At 46.2% G+C, this 1,823-nt stretch overlaps 1 protein-coding gene across 1 annotated transcript in view; it reads right to left on the minus strand.

The window, feature by feature from the left end:
- Positions 1–134: 134 nt before the first annotated feature.
- CHKB (choline kinase beta) overlaps positions 135–1,823 on the minus strand; it is a 35,089-nt gene continuing 33,400 nt past the window's right edge. Inside the window, exon 11 of the mRNA XM_018564412.1 lies at positions 135–239. Coding sequence (XP_018419914.1) covers positions 183–239 — 57 coding nt within the window. The 3' untranslated portion in view covers positions 135–182. The remainder of the gene's footprint in view (positions 240–1,823) is intronic.

Genomic DNA, 1,823 nt, shown 5'->3' on the forward strand with positions numbered 1-1,823 from the left:
AAAAAGCGGAAAGAGACTCAATAGACTCGTTTGAAATGGTCACCCCATAATCTCCATGCAGAGCTGAGATCAGGTAAACAGATATCAATGTAACTGGACGGATATTATACAGCAAGCTAGCAGATTCTTGCAAGGCTTCAGTTGCAGTAGCGAAGAGGGAAAAATGGAGGTTAATTTTAAATTTAGGACCAAAGCTTTTTTTGTTGAAAATAGGCATCAAACCGTGAGATAGCATAATCCTGCAATACAAGAAGAGATATTGTTAAAATGAAAGAGAATGTTATCTTGCTCACCCACCCACCATTTTGCTTTGTTCTGCAGAAACACTCTAGCCTTGGTTTTGCATATGCAAAAACCATGTGTGGTGATAGCAATTACAGTGTTGTTACACATTCAGCTTAATAACTCCTGGAATCACCAATAGTTACTACTGAAAATATGCACAGATACTAGTATCGGTGACAATACCGAGTATTTGGGCGAGTACTTGTACTCACCCAAATGCTCCCATACGTACCTCTGATACCAGAACTTCCAGTCAGAGAGTTATCTCCCTCTGACCTGCAATGCTGAGGGAGCATGAAGCCGGCTTTCTTTTCAATCAGGAAGCCGGGTGGTGGGTTATGACCCGCCTACCAGCTTCTTGATTGGCTAGCAAGCCGGTTTCACTTGTTTCCTAGGCAGCCTGGTTTCCTGACCAAAGTAAAGACGGCTTCCTAGCCAAACAGGAAGCTGGGAGGCGGGTCATGACGTGCCACCAGGCCTCCTGATTGGCTAGGAAGCCAGCTTCACTTGTTGGTAGGCAGCCTAGCTTCCTAACCAATCAGGAAGCCCGGGTGGCATGTCTTGACTCAACTCCCGGCTTCCTGATTAGACAGGAAGCAACGCTGCCTCATAACAAGTGAAGCCGGCTTCCTAGCCAATCAGGAAGCCTGATATCGGAACTTACTCAATACCGAAAAACTGGCATCGGTGCATCCATAGAATATAATGCTCAACTCCTGCAAAAACATTTGGATAGTATGGAAAAGTTTTAGATGCTCTAAACTTTTTATTGTTTTTCTGTGTCCCCAGCTGGATGATTTCCTCCCATCGTTTCTCGTCTACTTGATGGGTATAAGAACTTGTCAGAAGTTCTAACACTTCCCCATTTGATCCAAACCTAAGCTTTAGATACTGGAAGAAATATTGTACACCTTGATCTATCCACATTCCCAATACAAATTAGTTTTTCTGCTCCAAAACCCCCCAAAATAAATACATTAATCCTTGCTGATCTAGTAATAATAGGATTTTGGTACTCACCGTAAAATCCTTTTCTCTCCGTTCATTGAAGGACACAGGGAACAGATCGGAGATCCTGTACTGTAGGGTAATATCGCCACCTGCAGGAGAAGGACGCTAGGCACAAAACTAAAGACCAATTACAGCCTAGGGGCGGCCCCTGCCGGTGGCCAAAACCCCCCACCTGCTGACAAGTCTCCAGTTTAGTAACAAGCAGTAAAGGAGTACACACCCATTAGAGGGGCGGGCCCTGTGTCCTTCAATGAACGGAGAGAAAAGGATTTTACGGTGAGTACCAAAATCCTATTTTCTCTCCCGTTCATTGAAGGACACAGGGAACAGATCGAAGACCCCACAGGCACCAAGGGAGACTGGGAAAGGGGCCCAGAAGTACAGGCCGCACAAAGGGGAGACGTGGGAGATGTCCCTGAAGAGAGGCCGCAGCCCTCACAGGGCACTGCGGACAGACCGTCCCCACAGTCCATGTCCCCGGCAATATAGTTGCTAAACTAGGGCCACAAGCAAGGTAAGGAAGTCCC

This window comes from Nanorana parkeri, unplaced genomic scaffold (assembly GCF_000935625.1).
Source record: "Nanorana parkeri isolate BGI_ZX_2015 unplaced genomic scaffold, ASM93562v1 scaffold749, whole genome shotgun sequence".
Lineage (NCBI taxonomy): Eukaryota > Metazoa > Chordata > Amphibia > Anura > Dicroglossidae > Nanorana > Nanorana parkeri.